This window comes from Cervus canadensis, chromosome 17 (assembly GCF_019320065.1).
Source record: "Cervus canadensis isolate Bull #8, Minnesota chromosome 17, ASM1932006v1, whole genome shotgun sequence".
NCBI lineage: Eukaryota > Metazoa > Chordata > Mammalia > Artiodactyla > Cervidae > Cervus > Cervus canadensis.
This window is the reverse complement of record NC_057402.1, coordinates 34,169,512-34,196,757: the sequence shown is the minus strand read 5'-3', so window position 1 is coordinate 34,196,757 and position 27,246 is coordinate 34,169,512. Positions and strand designations below refer to the sequence as shown.

Genomic DNA, 27,246 nt, shown 5'->3' with positions numbered 1-27,246 from the left:
AAGGTAGTCATCACTCCTGGAGTGATGCTCTCTGACCCAGGTCAGCAGATAGATCTGAGCATGAATGGAGAACTGCTACCCTTGAAGCCATTTCTGCTGGGACCCACCCACCTAATAGAAGCTCAGGAGCCAACAGGCTCCACCTCCCTGTTGTCCTGTTGCTTATGAGGCAGAGCAGATGGATGGCTATTGCCATTGCACCACTGGAGCAGCTGGCAGAGGTACAAAAACTTGGCTGAGTTCTGCTGAGAGAACAGGGCAGCCTGAGAGGTGTGGGCCAATCCTGGCTCCCCGGGCAGGCCCATCTATCAGGGGTGAGGCTCCTACAGTGCTCTGCTTGGCTGAGCCTTGGGTGGGAATTCCCTGTGGGGCCACAAGGACTTCCTGCCAAGGGCCAGTGAGAGTCTGGAGCATGATATCTGGGGATGATGTGGTGAAGAGGCTGTGGGTGAGGGGCTGGTGTGAGGTGACTGACTCTGGGAAGAAGAGGCCGGCGTGCTTCCTCTATCCCACCTGCCCACCCTTCTCTGGGCTTCCCCAGGACTTAACTTCCTACACCAGTGGGACAGGCCCACAGGCCCAAGCTCTGGGCATTACGCAGGGAGACTGGGGCAGAGTCTCTGGTGCATTACTTGGACTGCCTGACAATGGTCTCAATTTTAACCCCCTTGGCCCCCCTCTGAGTTCTGTGACTTCTGACTTGACCAGGTACCTGAGTCTCCCTGGCCCTTGGCTACCCAAGTCCAAGTCAGGCAGACATGAGGGGCTAGTGCTGCTCAGGATAGCAGCCCGAATGGCTTGGCCTCTTCTACCAGGATCTGCAGGTTCTGAATTCACTCTTGGAGCCTTTCTGCTTTTCCTCATCACAGTCTGCTTCCTTGTTGTCTTTCTCTCTCCTTCCTGCTTCCTTTCCATTCTCCAGGCTTGAGTCATTTTTGCTTGGAAATGTTAGAGTTGGAGGGCCTTACGGTCACAGATGTTAGCCCAGAGAGGTTGCTTGAGTCACTCAAGGTCACACAGCATGCTTGTAGCTAGAAGCCAGGCCTCCTAACTTTCAGTGGAGGGCTCCTCCTTCTAGCCCCATCTGCTTTTCTGTCCCTGGATGTGTTTAGACACAACACTCCCAGCTCAGCCTATCCCTCCTGAATGGAGTATTTCATACTAACATGTAACTGATTGTCACAGGCAGGCTTCAAGTCTTTGCCTTCCCAAGAAACAGAGAAACCAAACTTGAAACAAAGGATTTCAGATATGATACATGTTGAGGGGCAGGTAGAAAATCCCAGCCTCTCTTACCAGCTGACCTCTGGTGGTCTCAATTCTTTTGGAGGTCTGAATGGGGCTTGTCTCCCTGGTTTCTGCTTTGAAAGGCCTCTTCGCTCTCCCTGCCCACTCCTGTCCTGGGTCCACTATGGCATTTGACTCTCTAAAGAGGGTAGCTCCTGGAACAGACAGGTGGCTATAGGGCTACAGCAGAGGGCCCAGACCCAGAGTGGGGTCTGGAAGGAGGAAGCTTAGGTACCCCAGGCTGCCCTGCTCTGGGAAAGGGGTGAATGCTCACTGACATACAGCATTTAATAAAGTCATTTTAATGGGGTGGGGCTGAGACTCCAGCACACAGAAGGGGTGGTCTGCTCTAGGACTCAGGCCTGCTAGGAGTCAGTCTGTTGAGATTTCAAGAGCTTGTTGAGCTTAGTCTCTGAGCTGGGCATCAAGGGGTCCAACTTGGAGGGTTGCGTTTGGTCCTTGGAAGGGTTCTGTGGTGGCAAAGCGAGATGAAATGAGTATGCCCCTGCCCCCAGAGGGGTGATCCAATAAAATGCATTTTTACTGGAAAGCCATGCCTCAGACAATCTGAAATCCAGTGGGTCATGACTTCTCAAAGATTTGCAAGCCCATTTAACCACAGTAGGTCATACCTAATTTCTCCCAGAGTCTCCAGGGCTCAGTGGGTAAGTCTACTAAGGTAGCCTGGTATTCCTCCCACCCCCAGAGCCCCCATCCTTTTTGGGTGTGTCCAGGAGCCAGGAAAGAAGCAGAATACTGATGCTTCAAGAGCAGGAGCAACCAGGGGGTTTGCTTTGTGGGGCTGGGTGGCCCAGGGCTGAGCTTGAGGGGCCTATTTGTTCTTGGGAAGCTGGCAAGCTTTCTCTCTGGCAGCACGATCCCATCTCTGGCAGTGTGCGGCACTGCACTTGCCCAAGAAGGACATGTTCATGGGAGAATCTTAGGCACTGTGGGGTGGGGTGGGGGCCACAGCTACTCTGCCCATGAGCAAATCCAGTCCTAAGGTATAGCCAGTGCCAGGGCATTTGAGAAATGCCCTCGTGGGCAACCTGTCAACCACAGCCATCTGTGGTTGTGATGCTCATCACCACCTGAAGGGGAGGGCATGTCTTGGCAGGATTCACTATTCCCCTTAGACCAGGGGGCATTGCAATGGGGCAAGAGCTTCGGCTGGTAACTGAGCAGAAGCTGAGCCTGGGTCCTCTGACTACCAGCCAGGAAGCAGGACCCCCTGGACAGTTTTTCTCAAGGTCCAGTGACTCTGGAGGTGGGGTGGCTGCCAGACCCACCACCCGAGCCCCAAGGAGCTCCCCCATGGGGATCACTCACGGGCGCGTCTGTGGTGGCCATGTTGGAAGGGTGCCGCAAGCCATATTCTTGTTCCTGCAGCTGTGTGGCCAAGTCCTGCTTCTCTCGTCCCCAGCGCCGAGCTGTGTCCTCTAACTGTAGTTATGAAGAGGCACAGATGGAGAACCACTAGGCAGCAGGCCCCCTCCCAGAGAGCTAGGACAGCCTACCTGAGTCTGCTCTTTGGGGTAAAAGCAAAACCCGAGTTCATGTGGGCTAGCTACCCTCCCAAGAGACTCAGGGTGACAAGAGTGGGTGAAGAGGGACTCAGTGACCGCTTGACTATGACTGATGGATCTTCTCTTAGTTCCACCGCATACTGAGCCCAGACATTATTACAATGAGTCCAACCAACCCTCCACCACGGGGCTCCAGCCCTCCTTATATGTATGGGAAGCCCCGTCTCACGTCGACACTTGTCATGAGTTGAGCCCCCAAACTCCTCATGCACTGAGCCCCAAACCTGGTCACACAGGGAGCCCTGATCCTGATCACAAAGTGAAAGTGAAAGTGGCTCCATTGTGTCCAACTCTTTGCGGCTCCATGGACTGAGCCCACCAGGCTCCTCTGTCCATGGAATTCTCCAGGCAAGAATACTGGAGTGGGTAGCTGTTCCCTTCAGGGGATCTTCCTGACCCAGGGATCGAACCCAGGTCTCACCATTAAGGAAGCCCCCCTGATCACAAATAGAGCCCCAGCTTTCCTGACACACAGATCCCAGACCCTCCTCACAAACAGAGCCACCACCCTGATCACACGTGAAGCATGGACCCAGTCACACACCAAACTCGGACCCTGGTTCAAATGGAGCCCTGACACTGGATGCAGACTGAACCCTGACCCTCCTCACTGAGCCCAGATGTGGTCACACAGGGAGCCCCGACCCTGGACAAACATTGAGTCCTGACCTTGGTCACACATGGAGCCATAACTCTCACACACTGAGCCCCAACCTTCCAAACACATGAAGACCTGATCCTTCATACAAGGAGCCCCAACCCAGGTCACAAATGGAGCTCTGACCCTGGATGCAGACTGAACCCTGACCCTCCTCACTGAGCCCAGACATGGTCAAACAGGGAGCTCCATCCCTGGACAAACACTGAGCCCAGATCCCGGTCACATATGGAGCCCCGACACTGGTCATATACAGAGACCTGACCCTCCAAACACACAGAGCCCCCACTCTCGAGACTACACACGGAGCCTCAACCCTCCTCACGCCCTGAGCCCCAGCCCTCTTCTAACATGCAGACCTGACCCTGGTCACCAGCGGAGCCCCAATTCTTCTCACAGAGCCCTAACCATCCTGAAACACAAATCCCTGATCCTGGTCACAAAGCAAGCCTTGACCCTCTTCACACTTGGAGTCCTAACCTCCTCATACAGGGAGTCCCGACCATAGCAAACACCCATCACCAGTGCCAGACACACACAGAGCTCTGACCCTGGTCAGGGAATTCCCACCCTGGTCATGCATGGAGATTGACCTGAGCCCGACCTACTCTAACATGCAGCCTTGACCCTTGACAAAGGGAACCCTGACTTTCTTCACACACTGAGCTCTGACACTCCTCACACAGGGAGTCCAAACCCTAGACCAAAACTGATTACTGAGACTTCCCTGTCATCCAGCAGCTGAGAATCTGCTTTGCAACGCAGGGGACGCAGGTGAGCTAAGCTCCCACATGCCTCAGGGCAGCTAAGCTCGTGTGCCACAACTACTGAGCCTGTGCTCTCCACAACTAGAGTCTGTGCCCTGCAAGGAAAGATCCCGCATGACACAACGAAGACCCCGTGTGCTGCAACTAAGGCCCGATGCAGCCGAATAATAAATAAATATTAAAAATAAAACCACCATCACCAACCCTCAACACACACAGAGCCCCCACTCTGATCACACACAAAGCCTTGACCCTCCTCCTCTCATACAGAGTGCTGACCCCAGTCACACACTGAACCAAGACCCTCCTCACAGAGGAAATTCCCACCCTGGTCACCCCCAGAGACCCAATCCCCCTCACACACTGGACCCCAACCCTGATCACACAGCGAGCCCCGACGCTAGTCACACAGCAGGCACTAGTCCCAAAACGGAGCCCCCAATCCTGGTCACAAATGGGCCCCTGACCCTGGATGCAGACTGAGTCCTGACCCTACACATACACATTGAGCCCAATTGTAGTTAAATTGGGAGTCCTGATACTGTAAATACGGGGAGCCCCAATCCTGGTCATGAATTAAGTCCTGACCCTCCTCACACATACAGCCCTGATCCTTTTCAAACACAGAGCCCCGACTCTGGTCACAAATGGACCCAAACCCTCCTCAAACTTGGAGCCTCGGCGCTCCTCACACACGGAGCCTCCAACCCTCTTGAAATATAGAGGCGGAGCCAGGTCTCTGAACTGAGGGGAGACTCCCTGGCCTGTGTGACCCCTTCACCTCACCTACCTGGCTTTCCAGGGACAAGATCCGGCTCTGAGCTTGTTCCAGCTTGGCCAGCAGGCTAAACTTGTCTGAATTATTGGCAAGGAGATCCTGTGGGCAAAGCAGAAATTTGCACATGGTCCCCGTGGGGGGCTGGAGCTCAGGAGGCCAGGTGACACTGAGGGAGAAATCAGCCAGGTCCAAGCTCCAAGTTCAGCTCCCAGTGCAGAGCCTCAGCTGGTGCTTAGTCGTTCAGTCATGTCTGACTCTTTGCAGAACCTCAGACTCAGGGACAAAGCCCCTGCCCAGGGTTTCACACTTGGCATGTGCCATTTTCACAGCTGTTCTCCCCACATAGTTTTGAGTGTATGAAATTTTTTGTACATCAATTAAAATTTTAAAAATATATGAGGGAGGGCTTCTCTGGTGGCTCAGGGGTGAAGAACCCCCCTGCCAGTGCAAGGTACACGACTTTGACCCCTGATCTGGAAAGACCCCACATGCTGCGGAAGCAACTAGGCCCATGTGCCACAACTCCTGAGCCTCTGCTCTAGAGCCTGGGAGCCGCAACTACTGAGCCCACGTGCCTAGAGCCCGTGGTCTGCAGCCAGAGAAACCACTGCAATGAGAAGCCCATGCACCACAATGAAGAGTAGCCCCTGCTCACTGCAGTTGGAGAAACCCCACACACAGCAACGAAGACCCAGCACAGCCATAAATAAATGAATATATCTTTAAAAAAATGTATTAATACTAGGGAGCACTAGGTTAGTGCACAGAAGGGACTCTTAATCTGGGGCGGGGGGTGGTCTTTCTGTAAAGTAAAGGATCTGCTTGTAAAGTGAGGGTTCCCCATCTTCCGCACTTTACCTGGATGTCCACGCATCAAAGGTGCTTTCAAACAGAACTCACCTCCTGCGAATCCTGGGATGAAGAGAAAAACTCTGCTGTGCCCAGCTCACCTGGCTTTTGTAATTCCAAATGTTCCGTCTCTGGGTTTGCATAAAGCAGGGACACCTGTAACAGCCTCAGAAGGAGAGAGGGGCCAGGGACACCCACCTGCGTGGTCAGGGTGCCCCTGGAGTGGCCTGGGGCTTCTGTCTCTTGCAGTCTCTCTGCCAGATCTCCCCTTGCTCCCAACTCCCCTGGGTCCACCTGGGATCAGGGAAAGGGCTCTCCAAGGCTGTCCCAATCCCAGGAAATGCTCCAGGATGGAGTTCTGAGAGCCCTTTGTGGAGTCCCACTGTAGGCCAGCCAGGTGGCAAGTGGGGTCAGGGGTCGGCTAGGGGCTTGCTTGCTCTCCCAGGATACTAGATGAGGGTAAGGGTGCAGCTTTCAGACTCGTGAGTGTTTCCCAGGGGAAGAGAGCCAAGGCCCGAGAGCTAGAGACTCTCCAGAGATTCCAGGCACACTGGAGACCCTGGGTAACCTAGCTCCTGGTCTGGGGCTTCACCTCGGATTGTGTGGTGAGTGGTTTCTGGGCACCTGGTGACCTGGGTAGGCAGGCCCAGGACCACGCTTGTGCTGGTGGCTCTTACCGGCAGGGCCTGTGGCTGCAGAATGATGGGGGCTGACTGGTGGCAGTTCTTATCCAGCTCTTCCTGCAGTCTCAAGTTTTCCATGAGCAGCACTGTGTAGACGTCAACAGGCAGATTCTCGCCCGTAGGATCCGGGGGAAGGCCAGAGGCTGAGAGCATGGGGAAGGTTGTGAATGTGGCCATAGATATGCATGAGATAGGCTTTCCTGCCTCCATGTGCCTGATCAAATCTGCCTCAGTGTTTTCCTTCTTTCTGCTCATCCTCTGCTCCCCAGCCTGCTATGGCTCCCTACTGCCAGTGAGATCAGGTTCACACGCCTCCTGAGGCCATCGTTCTAGGCTCTTTAGAATCTGACCCGGGTGATCTCCCTAATCACTGCCCTGCCTTTTGTCCTGGGTCTGTTTCAGTTCCTCATCTCTATCTTTCCTCCTTTTTCTGCTTCTGGCATCCTTACTCCCTGGGCCAGGGCCTGGCTCTTTTCTCTCCCAAGATTGCCTTCTCATCTCTCATGCTAACCTCAGGGTTCCTGAAAGGCAGGCCCAACTTTCATTGTTTGTTACAGGCCTTCAAAAATGCCCCCTCACTGACACCCCATGCAGTGAAGGCTGTCACAGGGCTGGGCTTACGGGGGTCCCCGGTGAAGTGGCACAGAAATCCTCTGCTTGGGCTGACCTGATCCCGTGCGACCTGGTTCTCTTCTGCTTATCAGAGCTGCCTTAGATGGGCAGTTCTAGATGGCTTTGGTTTAACATCGATGGAGAAAGCAAATCATAGACTTAACCAAAATATTTTTTTTCTGTTTATTTTGTAGAAACTGACTCTTTGAAGATATAGGGAGATGAGTATATAATTTGAAGGGTCCTGGAGTTAAGAAGTTGGGAACTGCTGCCTGGGAAAGCCCCTCTTTGCAGGCAGCCCATCTCTGTTCACTTGAGTCTCAGAGCTGCTTCTGGAAGGTCAGAGCCTTTCCAGCGTGGTTCACACGCTGTGTCCCCTCCCTTGTGTTCTGAGGGGCTCCCTGGCAGGAGAAGGGAGTTCAGGGGGCCTCTGGAAGTGCTGAGTGTCTGAATGAATGGAGAACTAGCACCCTCTGGGCAGTTTGAAGGTGCTTCTGAAACTGAGAGGCTCCAAGAAGGCAGGGCCCCCAGGGGCGGGACGACAGCCGGGGAGCAGACTCACGCATGCTGGGCTTTCCCTGCGGCTTGTCCTGCAGGGGCTTACTCCTCTTGCGCAGCTTGTCCTCCAGCACTTGCTCCATCTTCTCGATCACCTGGAGGGCGGAGCACAGGGGCTGGGCTTGCCCGGGGGCACCACACCTTCCCCTCAGTGGCTGGGTCTGGGCAGCCTGGCCCTTCTGCCACCTGCCTTCTCCTGGTGCCTCACGGTCTCCTCCAGCGCCTTCGTCTTCTGCAGCTTGTCCTGGTAGCGCTTCAGCAGCGCAGCCTGTGGCTGCCGAGCCTGGTGTAGGAGGAGCAGCTCCTTTTCTCGACCATTCTTCTGACGGTGCGGGGGGCAGGGGGGAGAGGGGAGAGGAGGGGGAACAGGGGTGCCCTTGGCCCCGAGGGTCCACCCCAGCCCTCTCTGCTCAGTCCTCCTCTGCCCTGGCCCCTGGCCCCTATGTACGTCTTCCTTCTACTTTCAGACACTCCCTCCCGAGCGCCCTTCCCCTCTGCCCTCCGAGCCCTGGCTTACTTGAATCAGCTCGTTCTGCAAACGCTGCACCTTGTCCCTCAGCTTCTTCGTGTCCAGCTCACTCAGCAGCAGTTTCTGCTTCATGGGTGCTGGTGGTGGTGGAGGACTGGCTCAGGGAGGAGGCCCCGCCCAATTCAAACCGGAATACTTGGTGGGGGGCAGGTGGGGAGGGCAGGTGTCTCTCAGTCCTGGGGCTTGAGACAGGACTGGACTCTCAATTTTCCACCCCGGAGAGACCCCAGGCTCCTATTGATTAGCCTGTGTCCCGCAGCACGCAGCACCCCTGGGCGAGGCCCCCGCCTCCCTGTTCCCTCGGTGGCCTGCACGCCCTCACCCAGGTTCTGGGCCTTGTCGGGGCTGGCTGACTCCTCTTCTACCTCCTTCTGGGCCAGCTGGCTCCTCAGCATGCGATTCTCTGCTTCCAGGATGCTGGTCTGTTTCCGCAGTGACAGGATGTCCTCTGCCATCTTCTGCATGGCCCGCCGATAGTTGTTCATCTCCTGTGGACTCCAGAGCTCAGAGCTGAACCCCCAGCCCCACTGTGGCTGCCACCCAACATCGACATTCACACTTGGAAATCAGCGGGTCACTCCCGAGGCCAAAGAACAGAAAGAATCGCAAGCTGTGCCCTCAAGTCTTAGCAACTCTTTGGAGGGGTGGTCATGACAGGGTCTTCACCCCTCCTGGTCAGTGAAAAGAGCTGTGTAAATGTGCTCTTCTGGGGGCTTACTTCTTTTCCTGAGATACCTTCTAGCGGGGACCCAGGCGTCAGACACCAGTGAGGAAGCCCCTGCGTGGTGGAGATTTGAAAAGCTCTGGGCCAGCTCTCCAGGGCCTGGCCAAATCAGGGCCATTTTCACCTTCTCCTTTCTCCTTTCTTCTCTAATCCCTCTTCTTCCTCATGTCACTGAGAACCTAGGGAAGAATCTCTCTGAAATCTCCCTGAATGCCCCTTGGGAGCTGCCCCTGGGCACCAGCCTCCCAACCAGCCCAGGGGTCTTGAAGAGACCCAAGGTAAACCTGGGAGACCCAGATAAGGACTCAGGGTCAGTGCTAGGATCCAGCTATAGGATCCAGGGTATGAGGTGGGGCCAGGATGCCAGGTTCTGTCATTAGGTTAGGAGTAACAGCAATACTAATATCTGGTATTCTAGACATTTTACCTAGAACATTTACCATGTTCTAGGTCAGGCCCACCTCCTTCATTTAGCCTGTGAGGATGGGTTTTATTATCATCCTCATTTTACTGACGATGAAGACAAGGCCCAGAGAGGCAAGTAGACTGCTCAGTCACAAAACTAATGAGTGGCAGGGTCAGGGTCTGAAATCCAGGCCTGCTGGCCCTTGAATCCTTGTTCTTAAGCTCTGTGCAATCCTGTCACAATGCCCCCAAATAAGGAAACTTCACAATATTTTGAGAAGTGATGAAAACGGGTTACTACAAAGAATTATGATCTCAACTTGGGGGAAAAAAATGCATGTTTGCCCTTATTTGTACATAGGAGAATTCATAGGTTATATTTACACTATTTGCTTTATAATCAGAAATTCCCTACTGTTATTTACAAACACCTTTGTGAAGATAGTTTCTTAAATATAAACAGTACAACAAAATAGAAAAGAGACTCAAAACGTGAAGCCAGAAAGATCCGCGGAGGGGGAGGAGGTAGGAGCTAGTTTGGGGGTGGAGCAGGAGGAGGGAAGCAAGGCCATGGGGAGCTTGCTAAGCCCTGGTGGCCTGTGGTTTTTCTGAGACTGTGCAGGCCTTGCAGGTGGGGGGTGGGGGCTCCAGCCAGGAAGGGGCTCCCATGTCCTCAGGAAGCAGAGCTTGGTCCCCAACTCCCACCTGGGCCCCATGCTGACTGGGGATGTGGCCTGGCTCCCAATCACTGTCTCCAACCTGTTGCATGGTGGGCTGCTGGCTTCCCAGGGTGGGGTTTCCAGACAGCAGGGGCTCATCAGATACCACTTGTCACCTGCTGCTGTCTAGCCTTCTGGCTAGACTGCCTCTGACTGGTGCCAGCGCTGGGCCCATCTCCCCAGCACCTGCCCCAGTCACGTTTCAGGTCTTGGCTCCTGTAGATCTGCCCATCTGGTGCCCTCAGACAGCTATGTTAACTAGGACACTCAGCCCAGAGACTGCACACCCACAGGGCTTTGTGGTCAGGCCCCAGGCAGAAGCCCAGCTTGGCTACTGACTCCATGAGTGAGCTTGGACGAGCCCCTTCAGCAAGGGGACGAGCCCCTTGCTGAGCCTCAGATTCCTCTGGCAGGAGGAGCGTGGAGTTGCTGCAAGCTCTGAGTTCAGGGGCTCTGCCTCAGGCACGCAGGCCTTAGAGGCAGCAGTTCCCACTGCACCCCATCTCAGTTCTAGTACCAGCTTTAGTTAACAGGTCAGACCCCTTCCTCTTCATCCTTGCTACCCTCAGCCTGGGTTCCCTTGCTCCCTCCTCTGCTGTGTTCCACATCTTCAATGTATAGCAGCCCCCTGATGGACAGGAGTTTGGGAGGCTCAGTAGACTGTCAAGAGGAATCACATGATATTTTTTGAAAAAGGAAATTCATCTCTCCTTTCCCTCCCTAGCCTAGTTCAGGCTCTTCTCATGTCTTCTCTGAACAATTACAGCAGTATCCAAGTGGGTTTCCTTGATTTAGAATTATCTTTTAGAGAAAACCCAACTCGTCCAAGAAAACAAGTTCAAGGATGCCCCACACACTGCAATTTGTGATTTTATTCTGGGAAATGCTCAGTCTCTGGATATAGGCAGTACTTACAAGGAATGACCTAGATTCAATTGTTCTGAGGCAGAGATGTCCATACTGTATTTTTAAGTAAAAAAAAATAATAACAATGTGGCAAATTAATATGATCACATCCACAACTGGTATGTGTATGTGTGAATGCATATGTGCACTTGTATGCATGAGTGCATACATACAAACGTATAGTAACAGTAGGACTGATCAGTTTGGGAAGGAAAAGGAAACCTTGCTTAATCTCTGCATTTTTCTAAGAATTTATCCATGTTATTCATCTAATTGAAAATAATTTAAACCGAAATACATTGAGGGCTATATACCATGTTCACAGACTGAAAGATGAAATGTTTAAAGAGTTAGTTCTTCCTTAAACTGATTCATAGATTCAATGTATTTTCAATTAAGATCATAACCCTCTTGTGTATGTGGAGAAATAGATGAACCTGTTCTATGAGAAATAAAAAGAACAAGTATAGCCAAAATACTTTTGAAGAGGAACAGGTGGGAAGACTTGCTCTATCAGCTGTCGAGATTCATGATAAAGCTACAGTAATTAAGACAGGGTAATATAACCGCAAAGTTTGATAAGCAGGCCAAAGCATAAGAGAGCCCTAATACAGATCCACACATATACGGACTCTAAACATATGATGGTGTTACAGGGTGGTAGGGAAAGGATAGTAATTTTAATAAAAGGTGCTGTATCAATATGATATCTATCTGGAGAAAAGGGAAACCTGACTCCTATTACATACCATAATTAAAAATAAATCCAGATGGACTGTAGATCTAAGTGTAAAAGGTAAATCAATAAAGCCTCCAGGAGACAAGGATAAGAATATCTTTATGAACTTGGGGTAGGGAAAGGTTTTTCAAAACAGGACATTTCAAAAAAAGGGGAGACTTCCCTGGTGGTCCAGTGGTTGAGATGCGGGCCTTCACCACTATGGACCCAGGTTCAATCCCTGGTTGGGAAACTAAGATCCTACAAGTCACGCAGTGTGGCAAAAAACAAAACAAAACCCAAAACAAAAAAAGCCCAAATCAAAATATGCCCCAAAAGCACAAATCAGGATAGAAAAGACGGTACTGATAAACTGGTACATTTAAATTAAGAAATTTTATTCGTGTAAAGACATCATTAACAGGGTGAAATGGGCAAGAAAAGTGGGAGAAGATACTTGCAAAAAACACAACCAAAGATGAACTCATATTCCGATATAAAAACAATTCTCAGGCTTCTCTGGTGGTGCGGTGGTAAAGAATCCACCTGCCAATGCAGGAGACACAGGTTTGATCCCTGGTCCAGGAAGATCCCACATGCTGCAGAGCAACTAAGCCCAAGGGCCTCAACTATTGAGCCTGTGCCCTAGATCCCGGGAACCACAACTACTGAAACCCACGTGCCCTAGAGCCTATGCTCCACAACAAGAGAAACCATCACAGTGAGAAACCCACGAACCACAACTAGAGAGTTGTCCCTGCTCAAAGCAACTAGAGAAAACTGCACAGCCACGAGGTCCCAGCATAGCCAATGAATACATAAAACATAAATAAATAAAATTATAAAAACAACTCTCACAAATCCATAAGAGGAAGTCAGAATATATAATAGAATAATGGACAAGAGATTTGAACTGACCCTCAACAAAATAAGCCAATAAACATCTGAATCAGTGGCCACCCTCATTAGTCCTTTAAAACCAAAAAGATTCTGCTATACACCGCCACATTGACTAAAACAAAAACAAAACAATCCTGACCATATCACATGTTGGTGACGATGTAGAACAAGTAGAACTCTTAGTCTCTGCTGGGGGAACGTGAAGTGCCACCATCCTTTCACAGATCTGTTCGGAAACTGGATCCTATTCAAGTTGAACGTCTGCATAGCCTATGATCTGGCAATTATACTGCTGAGTATGTACCCACCCCCCCACCCCCAAAATGCACATGCGAAAGCATCAAGAAGCTGGCGTAAGAACATTACTAGCAGTATTATTTGTGATAATCTTAAACTGGAAATAACACAAGTACCCATCACAGTAGAATGGTGGGAGAGTCATATGATAAGATGCTACACAGCAATACAAATGAATCAATGATGGTCACGGAAAACCACATGGAGGAATCTCTCAAACTAATTGTGGGCAAAAGAAGTCAGACACAAAGTACCTACTCTACAGTTCCATACAGATTTTCTCTAAAAGCAAGTAAACTTTAACAAGTTAGAAATCCGGGTATTAGATCCCCTTGGGAAGGTAGAGAGATGACGAGGGCATGAGGGAGCTTCTGGGGTGCTGGCAGCGCTCTTCTTGACCTGTAGGACCTGTAGGGGGTTACATGTGCGTATTCACCTTGCGATGATTCATTCCTTAAATACATTTATGTTTTGCGTGTTTGTTTGAATGGGTGTTGTACTTCACATTAAAAAGTTAAAAACTTTTAATGGGCTGGAGGAAGCACAAGCTGGAATCAAGATTGCTGGGAGAAATACCAATAACCTTAGATATGCAGATGACACCACCCTTATGGCAGAAAGTAAAGAAGAACTAAAGAGCCTCTTGATGAAAGTGAAAGAGAAGAGTGAAAATGTTGGCTTAAAGCTCAACATTCAGAAAACTAAGATCATAGTATCTGGTCCCATCACTTCGTGGCAAATAGATGGGGAAACAGTGGAAACAGTGGCTGACTTTATTTTTCTGGGCTCCAAAATCACTGCAGTTGGTGATTGCAGCCATGAAATTAAAAGATGCTTACTCCTTGGAAGGAAAGTTATGACCAACCTAGACAGCATATTAAAAAGCAGAGACATTATTTTGTCAACAAAGGTCCGTCTAGTCAAGGCTATGGTCTTTCCAGTGGTCATGTATGGATGTGAGAGTTGGACTATAAAGAAAGCTGAGTGCCAAAGAATTGATGCTTTTGAACTGTGGTGTTGGAGAAGACTCTTGAGAGTCCCTTGGACTGCAAAGAGATCCTACCAGTCCATCCTAAAGGATATCAGTCCTGGGTGTTCATTGGAAAGACTGATGCTGAAGCTGAAACTCCAATACTTTGGCCACCTGATGCAAAGAACTGACTCATTGGAAAAGACCCTCATGCTAGGAAAGATTGAGGGCAGGAGGAGAAGGGGACGACAGAGGATGAGATGGTCGGATGGCATCACCGACTCAATGGACATGGGTTTGGGTGGACTCTGGAAGTTTGTGATGGACAGGGAGGCCTGGCGTGCTGTGGTTCATGAGGTTGCAAAGAGTTGGACACAACTGAGCAACTGAACTGAACTGAATGAATTAAAAAAGAAATGAAATCCTGGTTCAGCTTTGCTTAAGTACTGGAAGCCTCCACTTTGCCACCCCTTTGGAGATCATCCTGGTTCTCAGCAATAGTGGGTTTCTTTCCAGCCCTGAGCTTTGGATGCTCCCTGTGGGCACTGATTCTGGGCCCTGATCATGGCCTCTCCACCCTGTGAGGCTTACTCAGTCCTGTCCAGGAGAACTGGCCAGATCTGCTCTACCTCCCTGGCAGGGCCCTCTGAGAGCAAGCAGGCCACACACTGACCCTTATTGAGGGCCTAAAGGATGCCTCAGAACATCCTATGAGACTCAGATTAATTCAGGTCTCCCATTGCCTGCAAATGTGAAGCGAGCCTTTGTACCCAGACCCTGCTAAAACCTGTGCTCTTTTCACCTACTGGATTGAGGAAGGTTGGGGCTTCACCCAGAGGGAAGAAGATTGAGATCCTGCCTTGACAGTAGCTGAATCTGTCTACAGAAATTGAGGAGCACTGATGGGGGAAGTGGCCAGCACAGGTACCAGTGTCCATATGATGTCCCAAGGTCCCAGGGTACCCTCTGTCCCTGATGCCAAGGCTGCCTGGGGTGGAGATGGAAGAAGGGCATCCCCAGCCTGCTCCTCAGGGAGCTGGAAGTGCCCGGGTCTCCCTGTGTTGGGACAGGTGGGCATGCAGCCTGCCTAGCACAGTGAGAAAACTGCTGGCCTGAACCCATTGCTGCTTCACCAGCTTTTCCTTCAGTGGGTCCTGCCCAAGGTAGGGGTGGAGGGAGAGAGGCCCTGGGCAGGGAAGAACTCTTCTGGATGCTGGGGTCCGGGCACCTTAGTCTATGTGTGTGTAGGTGGGGAGGGCTGAGAGCATCACGGCTGTGGTTCAGAATGAGCTCCTGAGGTTTACAGCAGCTTTCTTCCTGCCCTGCTTCAACTTAGAGGCAAAGTCTAAGGCTTGGCATTCAAGGCCTCTTACAAGCCACCCTCTTATGCCCATCAACCCTGCCCTTCCCCTCCAGCACTCTTATCTCCCCCTTCACATCTCTACTCAGGCTGAACTATTAATATCTGCAGAGAACCTCTCCCCCATTTCCACTACCCAATCTTTGATCTTTTATAGTTCACTCAGTAATTTGTAGTCTAAAGGACTGCAGAGAGAGCAAACCAGTCAGTCCTAAAGAAAATCAATCCTGCATATTCATTGGAAGGACTGATGCTGAAGCTGAAGCTCGAATACTTTGGCCACCTTATGCAAAGAACTGACACATTGGAAAAGACCCTGATGCTGGGAAAGATTGACGGCAGGAGAAGGGGACGACAGAGGATGAGATGGTTGGATGGCATCACCGACTCGATGGAGATGGGTTTGAGCAAGCCCGGGAGATGGTGAAGGACAGGGAAGCCTGGTGTGCTGCAGTCCATGGGGTCGAAAAGAGCTGGACATGAATGAGTGAACGAACAACAACAACAGTAATTTGTAATTGCATGAGGACTGGTAGTGTGTGTGCTCCTGAGTGTGCATGTGTGTGCACCTGTGCACGTGTGTGTGGAGGGAGTCCTGGGGAAGGGGCTGTGGCCTTGGCCTACCCCACGGGTCTAATCAGCTCCTCTTCTTATTCAGGGCTCACCCTTTCTAATGCCCTATTACTTCTCACTCAGGAGTCCTGGGGGCGAACAAAGCTCTGTTCTTAACACCCTTCCTCCTTGACAAAGAAAGAAAGATGAGGTCCAGGGGAAGGGAAAAAAAGAAATGGAGAAGGACAATGTGGCTCCTGCTGACGTGGTGGTGGGGCCCTTACATCAGCCACATGGCCGATGGGTTCTTGGGGGCTCCATCCCTGGGAGGTTAGCCCTACTGAGCTTCCACAGGCTCCACCACCACCCCCCCAGCCAAATCTCCTCTGGAGGGGTGGAGAGGGACCCGGCCCTGGATCACCCACCCTCAGACTCCACTCTTGCCGGCTCCCTCTGTCCCAGGGGACCCAGAGGGGAGGCAACCTCCTTCCATCTCCAACTCCACTCACCCCAGCTGAGCCGTGCTTCTAGATGGCAGCCCTGACCTCTCCCCACAGACTGGGCTGGGCTCCCGGCTCAGGGCCATGTTCTGCGTCACAGCGCAGCCTTGCGAAAACCCAGGACACCACGACCCAGATTCCTGTGGTGCGCGGCCCCTCCGCTTGCCCCCTCCCCGTCCAGCTCCCAGGCTGCTCTGCTGTGGGGGTTGTGGGCAGGACGTCAGCCTCACTCCTATCCTCTGGGTCTGCACACCCTCTAGGGACAAGGACTCTACCAGTGCGTGACCCCGAGTGCCCACTGTACCTCCCTCACCCACTGGGACCCTGGCTCTCTGAGCAGCGGAGGTGAGAAGCACCAAGTGGCCCTGGGTTCATAACTCCCCCGCTACAGGGTGTCGGTGGCCTTTGCTGCATGAACCCCTCTCTGGCTCTGGAAGGGTGGTGACTATGCTCTGAGCCTCAGTGTCCTCATCTGTGGAATGGGAAAATAGTCTCATCTCAAGCGGCGGCTGTGGAGTCAGGAAGTGAGATGAGGGCCTGCCTGGCTCTGGTTTATAGGCTGCCCGGAGACGCCACATCCCATCTTTGTTTTTCTGGCCACACCTTGGCTTGTGGGATCTGAGTTCCCTGATCAGGGATTGAACCTGGGCCGCAGCAGTGAAAGCCTGGGATCCTAACCACTAGGCCACTAGGGAACTCTCTCTACCTCCCATCTTTGTACCACTTTTGATAACCTACAAACTGGATACAAAGTAGAAATCACCTTACACATATAAAGAGCAGGTGAGACAACGAGGAATTATTGGACATAGATTTAAAAAAAGTACCTGTGTGATAGCCCTGAGCACCAAGTCCAGAAGATGTGATTATCTGACTGATCCCCTTTTACAGAAGCCGAGGCCCAGCGTCCACCTCGCCCTCTTTAATTAAGGAGGAGGGGCAGTGGTGATCTTTCACAAAAGCCTGAAGAGGGCAAAGCTTGCCCCTCTCCCCCACAAAGAAGTTTCTTATGGTGGAATCAGAGGCACTTCAGCCACTTGGGGATGTTCAAATATCCCTGTGGCCACAACCAGCTATGTTGACCAAAGTGAAAGTGAAAGTTGCTCAGTGGTGTCCGAATCTTTGTGACCCCATGGACTATATAGTCCATGGAATTCTCCAGGCCAGGATACTGGAGTGGGTAGCCTTTCCCTTCTCCAGGGGATCTTCCCAACCCAGGGATCAAACCCAGGTCTCTTGCGTTGTAGGCGGATTCTTTACCAGCTGAACCACAAGGGAAGCCCAAGAATACTGGAGTGGGTAGCCTATCCCTTCTCCAGCGAGTCTTCCTGACCCAGGAATCAAACTGGGGTCTCCTACATTACAGGCAGATTCTTTACCAACTGAGCTATCAGGGAAGCCCAGGTATGCCTTTGTTCAGAGGGGGAAACGGAGGCTAGAAGGCAGCAGTGTGCCCAAGGTCACAGAGACTCAGTTATAAAGCCTTGACTGGGAGCAGCTCAGTAAACACCCAGTCAACCAGCACTTGCTGAGTGCCATGTGTGAGCTATGCTGGGGCCTCAGAACTCAGAGGAGCCCAGACTGTTCCAGGCTGTGGTGGGCTCCCCTCTAAACTGAGGAGGTTGGCAGGAAGTGCCCGTGACAGAGGGAAACTCAGAGGAGGCTCTTAACCCAGCCTCGGGGCAGGGTGGGGCAGGAAGGCTTCCTGGAGGAAGTGATCATCTGAGTTGACTCTTGGGAATGAGCTCTCTGGAGGTGGAGAGCGGACTCTCCAGGCAAAGGAGTGTACACTGCTCCACTGATCAGTCATGCCTGACTCTTTGGAACCCCATGGACTGTAGCCTGCCAGGCTTCTCTGTCCACGGGATTCTCTAGGCAAGAATACTGGAGTGGTGGCCCTTTCCTCTTCCAGGGGACCTTCCCGACCCTGGAGGTGCAGAGCCTCCTGCACCTCTTGCATTGGCTGGTGGACTGTTTACCACTGACCCACCTGGGGAGCCCCTGGGCAGAGGAGACGCTGTGGCCAAGACAAGGAGGTGAGAGAGAGTGAGGTTAGGAGCAAAGCAGATGAGAGCAGGGTGCGGGGAGGAGAAATAGGGGTTCAGTTGGAGAGGTAGCCGGGCAGACAGAAGACAGCCTTGCAGGCCAGTCTCAGGGCCTAGGACTCCGTTCTGAAGGCCACAGAAGGGCCTAAGCTGTGAGGCAGGAGTGCCTGTGATAAGACCTCTCAGGATGCTGAGCCCAGAAGACAAATCAGGAGAATGAAGGCTGAGAACAGTGAGCCAGGTGAACTCGTTGGGACCTGTATCAGGGGGAGGCAGCAGGTCTTCAGGGGAGGAGGTGTGTGCATGGAGTACGGAGGCTGAGGCTGTGTGGCCTTCAGGTGAAGGTCGTCACAAGCAGCTGATGGTGGTAAGCTTCTAAAGAATCTCAGCTGGAGATAAAGGGGTGGGAAGACAGCCTCCAAAGTGTGATGGAAACCTTGAAGGGAGGAGATTTTCCAGAGTCAGAGGAAGTGTAGGGTGGGGAGAGGGGTTCAAGGACAAAGGAAAAGGATGGTGGTGGGACAGGAGACTTCAAGTTCAGGGAAATTGCCAGAGGGGTGGGAGGAAAAGGGGTGGGTGCAGGCTGGCTTGGCCAAGGCCACAGAGCTTAAGAAAGGAGGGGAGATAGCCTTCTGCTTTGGATAATGGCAGATGCAGTAACACAGACCAACTTTCCTTGTAGATAAGCTGCAAAGCTGGATACAAAGTAGAAATCACCTTCTTAAACATATAAAGGACTGGTGTGACAGTGAGGAATTAATGGACATAGGTAAGAGAGGAGGCTGGGGTGGGGTGGAGGAACCCATATGGTAGAATACTATATAGCAATGTAAAAGAGGACCCACAGCACCCAGCACCATACAGATGACTCTCACACATTTAGCTGAGCAAATGAACCATACCCAAAATAAAACATACATTGTGTGATGCTCTTTATAGAAAGTTAAAAACAGGGACTATTAGGCCATAGTGATTAGGGAGGTGTACGGAGGTGTTGATAATATAAAGAAATAAAGCAAATGGGACTTCTCTGGTGGTCCCGTGGCTGACTGAGCTCCCAGCACAGAGGCTTGGGTTTGATCCCTGGTTAGGGAACTAGATCCCAAGTGCGGCCAACTAAAAATCCTCATCCACCAGAAAATCCCCTCTCCATCCCTAGGTTTTTTTCCACCCTGTATCCTTAGCTAAGGATGCCACATGCCACAACTAAGACCCAGCGCAGCCAAAATAAATATTTAAAAAGAAGCAGCAGCAGCAGAGTATAAGACATGAGCGGGTCCAGGGGTCACGTCTAGGAGATGAGCAGCACCAGGGTCTTGGGGTGCTGGTGATGTTCCATTTCTAGATTTGAGTGGTGGTTTCATGGATGTTTACTTTAAGATAATTTGGTTGTGTTTAATTTTTCTGTTCAGCACAATTGTCTCCATAGGGGTTGTATTTCACAATTTAAAAGGCTTTTGATAAAAGGTGAGGTTCACTAGCTTTCCAATCTGCAGAGGGAGCCTCCAGGCGTGACCTCAAGGAAACGGCCCCTGGTGACCTTGGCCAGTGCTCTGAGTTCCAGGAGGAGGGTGTGCAGGAGGAGGACAGAGGATGAGAAAGGACAGAGGTAGCTGGGGATACAGGGTGGAAGAGAGACCTGGGGATGGAGAGGCGGTTTTCTGGAGGATGAGGAGACACGCAGGGAGAGGTGTTTGGGGTCATGGATTAGAGCAGAAGGATTGAGGGCCTTGGCGGGGGCTTCACGCTCCAAGGGGAAGGAAGAATCCTGGAGTGTCTGGATCAAAGGTGGCATGGGTGACAGGGCTCTGCAGGGGGTGGAGTGGGTGCAGAGGGTGGGTGGGGAGGCCCAGCCAGGGGGGTGGGTTTGCAGGGCTGGGCATGCACCCTCCCGACTTTGCCCTTCCCTGGGGAACCACCCAACATCTGGGTCTCCAGGCCTCAGGGATCCCTGACTGGCTGACTGGCAGGCTACCTGCAGTGTGGTTTGCCTTTGCAGCCGGCAGAGGGCACTCGCCTTCCACGGATGCTTTGGCTTCAGCCTGCAGTGGGAACAAGGATGACCTGAGTGGGCCCGATGCTCTTGGGGAACACGTCTAGGGGTGCTGTCTTGCTGTCCAGCCCCAGGCACACGTGTTCCTCCTCCAGGTAGTCCAGCCTGCCATCTCACACCTCCTGCCCCAGAACTCTTATCTAGGAGATTCTGCTGAGAACTACCCAGGGAGGCCAGAGAAGTACAGTAATTTACCTGAGGTCACACAGCAAATCCTGATCTTCCACTGGGACTTCTGTCCTGAGCCAGCCCCAGGGAAAATGATGGGGTTAAGTAGGGAGAGATGGGACTTGGGACAAGAGCCATTTCAAACCACTGAACTGACCCTGACGGAAGTGACACATACACAGCTTACCATTGTGCCAAAGGAAGAGTTGAGAGGGACTTGGATGCAATTAAAAAGTGTGCGCCACCCCCTCACGCACACACCCCAAAGCCTAAATCTTTACAAGTCCTCTATCCACCCAGGAAGATACACAAAGTCCAGGCTGACCTGTAAGGGTCATGGAGCCTCATGACAGCAATTCCCCTTTGTTGAACATCTGTCACTGGCCAGGCCCCTTATATACTTTTTCTCTGACCTGAGCAATGAGTCTGTGAGGGAGGCATTTTCAGACCCAATTTGCTGAGCAGGAAGCTGAGGTCCAGAGCAGGAGGAGCTGAGTGATGTGTTCACGGTTGCCCCACTCGCAGAGGAGGAGCGGCAGTTCTACCTGGGGCGCTCTGGGCATTGTTGAGGGAGGCTGCTATGGAGCCCAGGAAGCCAAGCCTGGGGTAGGGTTACTGAGCTGCTGTCTCCAAGGGGACAGGATAAGTTGCCACCCTGCCCTTGACCTTCTCCATTCTCCAAGGACTGGGGCTATCTCCTAGGCAATGTGTCTGCCTGGGGGTGGGTGTGTGAACATTCTTTTCAAGCAAGGTGTTTTTGGAGCCCTTAGAAGCTGCTTTTTTGAGTCAGAGACCAGAACGATTCCTGCCCACACACCCCCTTACCCTGGTCTGGCCAGGCCTTGGTGTTCCTGGACTCCTACACAAGCAAGGAGGGCCCATTTCTATTCCCTCATAATCCCTCTGCCTTTGTGTGTGTGTGTGGGTGTGTGTGTGTGTGTGTTCAGTCATGTCTGACTCTTCACGACCCCATGGACTGTAGCTTGCCAGGTTCCTCTGCCCATGGGATTCTCCAGGCCACAATATTGGAGTGGGTTGCCATTTCCTCCTCCAGTGGACCTCCCCAACCCAGGGATCAAACCCACGTCTCTTGCATCTCTTGTATTGGCAGGCAGATTTTTACCATTAGGGCCACTTGGGAAGCCTGTGGCCCCTGAGAAACCAGCTAAGAATGTAGATATATCCACCCTCCCCTCAGGGATTCCATCTGCCCAGAAGGGCACAAGGATGGGGCAGCCTCTTCCACTGCTCCTGGCTGACTGGTCTGATCTCTGGAGCCTTCTGCAGGCAGGCCTCATGGTTCTCCGCTTCTCTTACATTTGGTCTTTCTTTGTGCTGCCTCAGTACACAGCCTACCTCTCTGATCAATGAAAGAGGGCTAAAAAGGCTGTGCTCCTCCTCTTATCAAATCTAATCTCCTTCCCCATATAACTGGATGAACCTCAGAGACTTTGCAGACTGCCACATTGCAAGGTTCTGGGGCTTCTCAGGCCAGGTCATCAGAATCTTCATAGCTTCCACCCTTCCTCCTGGAGGTCTTGCTGTTCCCCCAGAGAAGAACGACCACTACCCTGAGGTGGCCACGCTGTGAGGAAGCCCAAACTAAGTGTGTGGGAGAGAGATGCCTGCCTGGCCCCAGCCTCCCTGGGCTGGGAAGTCATGGCGGCTGGGAACCCACATACCATGGATTGAAACCAGGCCTCCCTGCTGTGCCTCGGCCTAGCTCCTGAACCGCAAAACTGAGAATGACAAAAGAAGACATTACTGCTTTAAATTTGGGATGCTTATTATGCAGCAACAGGTAACTGGAACCTTCTCTCTGGCCTCTGGAGCTCTCCAATGGCTCCACAAGCCTGCATAATAAACTTCCAACTCAATTTCAAGGCCATCTATCACAGCACAACTATATCACCTGGCCACTAAGCTCATGGGCCAGTCTTCCTGGGCTCCTCCCTATCTCTGAAATCTTACTGCTTCTATCTAGAAGCCATCCTTGACCTCCACCCCCAGTCTAGCTTGGCACTCCTTATCCCACCAGTCTCCGCTTAGCTCCTTGAAAGTGTTAGTTGTTCGGTCGTGTCCAACTCTTTGTGACCCCACGGTCTGTTCATGGGATTTCCCAGGCAAGAATACTGGAGTGGGTTGCCATTACCTTCTCCAGGGGATCTTCCCAACCCAGGGATTGAACCTGGGTCTCCTGCACTGCAGGCAGACTCTTTACTGTGTGAGCCACCAAGCTCGTGAAAGATCCTGACTTATGGAAGGACCTCTCCTCCTCTCCACAACCTCTGGTTGCCATTCTGAGTTGGCGAAGTAGGGTCAGAAAGACCAACCCCCGCCCCACACACCCCAGACTGGTGGCCAAGGACCCTGCCAGATTTGTCCTCATTTGATGGGCAGAGCTCCTATAGGTCCCCTCAGGATATCTGAGAGGTCACTCTTGGCTAATCTGTAGCTTTAAGGGGGAATTAACCACATTTCTTTAAAATGGAAACACTCAGTTTGTATGAATTTTTGTAGTTCCTGAGATCAGAAGTCTGAGCAAGAGCTCAGTTCAGGGGAGCTATCTCAGGGAGGCATGGGAGAGGACAGAGGTTGTGCCTGACCACAGCAGTCAACAGCAATTCCGAGATGCTGGACTTGACCTGTGTGATTATTTATAGTGTTTTTGTGGTCTTGAACTTTTGCACATGAATCAAAAGTTTTTTTCTACCATGAGCATAAGCCTATGCAGAACTTCAAAATTAATCCATTTTGTTGGGTTTATGGTCAATTACATATGACCTGTACTTCTTGGTGGATTTCTCCTCTCTGAGGCTCTAATTGGATAGCCCTTAGGAAATTTATTCTAGAAGAAAGAAGTTGTAGTTCTGTCTGAGTCACTATTGATCTTACTAGATGGAACCCACTTGGCCAATCAATCATACTGACTCTAAGCAAGATCTTTAAATTTACTCAGGCTCAATCAGAGAAATGACCTAAATTTCAATCAAAGAATACAACTTCTCGATTATTAGGAGGGACCCCCCCTCAGTTATGGGATGGATTTATACAGCTTACATCAGGCTATTATGGCTTAAATGGAAGGTACCCCCCTCCCCTTATGTCAGGGACAGTTAAATCATACTAAGGATAATCAGCCTAATAACACTAGGAAATTGGGGCTGGGTGCCTTACAAACAGGGCCAATACATCATTGCCCTTAAAGATAGCGATGGATACTAAACAGATTGGGTCAGCTGACCAGGGATGTACTGGGCAGCATCTAATGGAAGTTCTTGGCTTAAATTCTTACTTATGACCTTATAAAGCCTACTAGTTATATTAGAGGAGGAAATGGCAACCTACTCAAGTATTCTTGCCTGAAGAATTCCATGGACAGAGGAGCCTGGTGGGCTACAGTCCATGAGGTCTCAAAGAGACACAACTGAGCAACTAAGACTCACTCGCATATTATTATATTCTGCCTATTTTGCAAGATTATTATTCCTTGTATTGTCCAATGTGTGACAGCTACTGATAAAAATGATGACTGGGTGACTTGAAATGACCGACCAGATAAATAGTTCTACATAAGATCAATGATTGCAATAGTGTAATTGCAGATACGAGAAGAAACAGCAAGAGGGAATCTTCTTGTGGACCATAACAGATAGACATGTCCAGAGACTTTTGGCTGCGTTCAACAGGGTCTAGTCCAGTAATAGTCCATTGAGGGACCTAGCAATGGAATCCCTGCCCGACTCAGCAAAGAGCATTTCTACTAAAAATTGGTCATGCAACGCCTCCCAAAACTTGGTTGAATTTATGAATGCTTTCCCTCATCCAGTTCCGTGTATAGTACACCCTGAAAGAAAGTCAGGGCAAATATCAGGAATGAGGCACTCTATGCTCTGGGAAAAATGGCAGAATAAGCCTTCAGATAGTTAGGTATATTTTCAGGAGAAAATTGTATGAATCCAGAATCTTGCATCTTCCCCTCCTTAGAAAAGCACTAAAACCATTAACTGAGATATCTGTTCCTCGTCGCTAAGAGCAGCCTTCTGCCAAGAAGTGTGCTTGATGGCATGGACCCCCTTCTCCACAGTCACATATGTGCTTGCTGACCTCCCCACTACCTCTCTGAAGGAGTTCTGTCAGAGCTACGAGAGAGGCTGTCTCCTGAGCTATCGTCCTAAGACCCCAAATAAAACTGAACTCACAGTTCTCAGGTTGTGTGATATTTTTTTCCAGTTGGTGCTTCCACCCAACACCTCCACTCCTCAGATGTTAGCCTCTCAAACACAAGCAAATCTGTGCAAATTGCAGTTTAAAAAACAGGTTCCCTGAGGGGGAGGCGGTTGCCTCTTTGTTCAGCCCAAGGTTACAGCAATGAAACAAAAGGAGCGAAATTTCCTTTTCTTCTGTTCTTCCTTTTCCTTCCAGCTGCAGCAGAGCTGGCGCCTGGAAAGCTTTTGTGTTCAGCACACTGGAGCTTGGAGGGGTGGTGGCAAGGCCTTGGCTGCTGACCCCAGGCTCTGCCTAAGTGGCCCCTGCCGAACCAGGCTGGCTAATTGAGCACAGCCTGGACAATGGACAGGGGTGGGGCTGGCTTGGGGGAGGGGCTTCCTGGAGGATGCTCTCTCCCATTCCCATTTCCCTTCCCAGGCATCCCTGTGGACCTTCAAGGCTCTACTCTGGACCTTCTTCCTCCAGGAAGACCTCCTGGGCCACCTCCATCACACCTCCTCAGGTTTGGAGATCAGAGACCTGCCTCTCCTAGACTCAGCTTGGGGTTGGCCTTTGACCTCAGCCCAGGGAAGTCGAGGACCCGGCACTCATGGCATTGGTGAGCAGACAGATCCCTGTCCTGGCTTTACAGGCTCTGCTTACTCTCCCATAAAGGACCCCTGCCCCTGTGCTCACCTCCTGCTGCAAGCCTCCTCCCTGGTTAGAGCTTTGCTGTCCCTGAGTGCTCCATGTGGGGTGTGAGGAGAGCCCTGGTTGGAGTCCAGAATCTTGGGTTTTAATCTAGCCTCTGCTCAAATCAGCTGTGTGACCCTAAGCAAGGCCCTGACCTACTCCAGGTCTCCTGATCTGCAGGCTGGAGATATGCTGCCTCATGGGCCTGCTCTGGGTTCTTGCCACGAAGAAAGAATAAAGGCTTTGGCTCCTGGGGTCTGAAGGAGAAAGGTGTCCCTATCCCAGGCAAGGCAGGCCCCTTGGCCCAAGGCTGACTCCCCTCCTTTTGGATGACTCCATCTGCCTCTGATGCTGGGTAAGATGGAAGGCAAAAGGAGAAGGGCTAAGCAGAGGACGAGAAGGTTGGATGGCATCACTGACTCAGTGGGCTTGAATTTGGGCAAATTCCAGGAGATAGTGAAGGACGGGGAGCCTGGCTTGCTGCACTCCATAGGGTTGCAAAGAGTCTGACACGACTTAATGACTGAACAATCTGCCTTGCTCTTCACCCTCACTGGCCCTTATGAGCTCTGGCCCTATCAATAAGACCTTCTGGCCTGACTGCCCCAGGCTAGCCCAGCCCCAGCCACTTTCTAGGATATAGGACTGGACCTCTAAGAGACCACAGCCAAGCCCCAAGTTAGCAGGATGCAGTGGTCACTTCAAGGGGTTTTCCCAGAAGTCCTTCTCTCTTCCCTTTCTGGGTTCCCAGGTGTGGGCTCAGGTAGCCTGGGCTGGGCCTGGGAGCCCCACAGAGGTTCCAGTGACCACGGGCACCCAATGGCCAGTGGCTGTGGGCCTGATCTTCTAGTTCTCCCTTTGTCCTGCTCTGGGAATACCTTTATTGGTTGCCAGGCGACACACCCCCAACACACCTGGCTGCTAGGTGAGCCAACCCATCTTCCCAGAACCAGAGGTATGGGGGCAGACTTACGGAGTAGCTGTCCAGGAGGCCTGGGGCAGCCTGGGGGGCTGGAGGGGATGGAGACTCTGGCTCCCCCATCTTTCCTCCTAGCAGTTCTGTTCCCCAGGATGGGCCCCAGGGGACCGTTGCTACAACAAGTGCCTGCCTGGTGACTGAGCCCTGCCCTGAGCTGGAAGCAGGCTGGCCCAGGGGACCACCCCCCGTTTGTTCCAGGGTGAGGGCATCTGGGTGGGGTGGCTGGAATCAGGCTAGGCTCATTCCTTAGCCAGGGAACTGCAAGGAGATGGCAGGATCTGAAAGGGCTGTGGGGCCAGGAGACCAGGAAACAGGCAAGACCCTGAAGGGCTCTGAGCTTCCGTCTCCCCAACCCCAGTCTCAGCACCCTCCCCTGACCTGCCCTCTATGTAGACCTCAGTCTCCCCTTAGTCTCGCCCCTCCATCCCCACTGTCTCTGCCTTCGGGTTACCCCATACCCTCAGGCTCCCCTCTCCTCTTCCCTTTAGCCTCCTCCTATTTGGATCCCCCAGTCTCCCTTCTCTCTGGCCCTTGAACCCTCAGCGGTCCACCTTCTGCAGTGGTCCAGGCTGGGCTCACTTTTCTCCTGCAGCTGCCCAGCAAGGCCTAGGGCCCCAAGCCTGCCCCCCAGGCCTTCCCATCTCCGCTGTCCTGATAGTCTGGACAAATTCCTTTCCTGTTAGTTCAGTGGAGACAACATGGGTGGATGTCTTTAAAAGGAACTCCCTGGGAAGCAAATGG

General features: G+C 51.8%; 1 protein-coding gene across 4 annotated transcripts; it reads right to left on the bottom strand.

Annotated features, from left to right (window-relative positions):
• Positions 1-104: 104 nt before the first annotated feature.
• On the bottom strand, positions 105-26,602 carry CCDC33 (coiled-coil domain containing 33). 4 transcript variants are annotated; one of them, XM_043490049.1, is made up of 10 exons: positions 26,500-26,602; positions 8,630-8,795; positions 8,296-8,384; positions 7,969-8,100; positions 7,783-7,873; positions 6,603-6,751; positions 6,124-6,219; positions 5,089-5,175; positions 2,617-2,730; positions 105-1,757 (listed from the first exon to the last, which is right to left on the bottom strand). In XM_043490049.1, the coding sequence occupies exons 1-10, from the start codon at positions 26,566-26,568 to the stop codon at positions 1,653-1,655; spliced, it is 1,098 nt and encodes a 365-aa protein (XP_043345984.1). In that variant the 5' UTR covers positions 26,569-26,602; the 3' UTR covers positions 105-1,652. The 4 variants fall into 4 exon arrangements, with proteins under 4 accessions (XP_043345984.1, XP_043345987.1, XP_043345986.1 ...); XM_043490052.1 differs by lacking the exon at positions 6,124-6,219 and adding an exon at positions 5,977-5,988; XM_043490051.1 differs by having other exon boundaries at positions 7,969-8,061.
• Between the last annotated feature and the right edge of the window lie 644 nt (positions 26,603-27,246).